Below are 1,346 nucleotides of genomic sequence, written 5' to 3' on the forward strand. Positions count from 1 at the left end.
AACGGCCGATGACTGACACGTGACAGTTCACTAGCGCACTCCAAGAGAACACTGGCGTAAGCAAGTAGGGTTTTGCTGGGGCCATCTGGCTCAAAGGGTTTGAGGATGGAATTCGAAAGGGTTAAAATGAACAATGTCCAAAGCTCAAAGCTCAAGACCTGCCATCGACCTTGGAATGTTCACGACCTTTAATCATCATTGGGGCATCAAAAGATCGTAAATAAGCTATTTTGGACAGTCCAAAATAGGGTGTCTACAACGCTCAAAGCCAATTCCCATACTGTGAATCCACAACAAAAATTCCGTTCTCCATGTCCTTAGTCTGTTTGATACAACTTTTCTGCTCATGTCCAATAAAACCACAATAGCAGCAAAACATAGGAAGTTTTTCATAACGAAATTCCACCCAAAAAGGTTGCCCATCATCGAGTTTCAACTTCATTCCCCTACGGACAGGAACAGTAATATCAATACTAACCAAGATTCGCATCAAACAGCCCTCTCGATGCCCCGAAACGGGCATATCAATCTCCAAAAACTCACCCATGCTTTTGCTAATTTTGGTGCCAACCTCAACAGAATAAAACTGAAGTGGTAGTCCCCAAACTTGAATCCAAATGGGCGAGTGTTTAAACACCAACTGTTGCACATCTACATGCCACTTAGTGAGGATTAGGAAGCTGTTATTAAAAAACCAAGGTTTTCCGGCAGTCACACGAACAAGATCTTCCTCCAATCCGAAAACAAATTGGAATAAGTTATCCCCAATCTCCATGAATTTAAAACCGGTCGGGTTACCCTAAAAAGGGCCCATGGTGTTTTTGATACCATGCAGATTTGCCAATTTTGAGGAAACCACCTTACCAAGCAGACTACGCCGACATTCGGCCTCACTGAGTTTGATATCCTCCTCCACAATCGTAACTTCTTTGGACTCTGCACTCGTTAGTGTAAAGGTTTTGAAACAAAGAGAAAAATCGTCCCCCGGCGAACTGATATCATCACCCATAGTAAAAGAGTCTAAGAGGAGAAACTAAGATCTGTGTATGGCTAGAAGGAAAAAGGGTAGAGGGTGGAGAATAGACGGAGACAATGGGGGCGAAGAGAGGGAAGGATAGAAAGAAAGAAGGGGTAAGGGAGATGAAAAAAACTCCGTCGCCAAGGCTAGCCGGAGACAAACTTGCAGAGCAAGACTGTAATAACTCTGAATTTTGATAAATAAAAAAAATTGTTTTATATTCGAGTTATTATTTAAATTACTTAGATTGATTTAATTTTCTTTTATTTCCTTGTAGTTTGTCATAATTACACTTTAGCCCTTCAAAATTTGTTTCTTGACTTTAAGC

At 41.2% G+C, this 1,346-nt stretch overlaps 1 protein-coding gene across 1 annotated transcript; it reads right to left on the minus strand.

The window, feature by feature from the left end:
• Positions 1–262: 262 nt before the first annotated feature.
• Positions 263–775, minus strand: LOC131323785 (uncharacterized protein At4g02000-like). The gene has a single exon (XM_058355627.1). It carries the CDS (start codon positions 773–775, stop codon positions 263–265), a length of 513 nt encoding a protein of 170 aa, XP_058211610.1.
• Positions 776–1,346: the final 571 nt, after the last annotated feature.

Source organism: Rhododendron vialii, chromosome 4a (genome assembly GCF_030253575.1).
Source record: "Rhododendron vialii isolate Sample 1 chromosome 4a, ASM3025357v1".
In the NCBI taxonomy this organism is placed as follows: domain Eukaryota; kingdom Viridiplantae; phylum Streptophyta; class Magnoliopsida; order Ericales; family Ericaceae; genus Rhododendron; species Rhododendron vialii.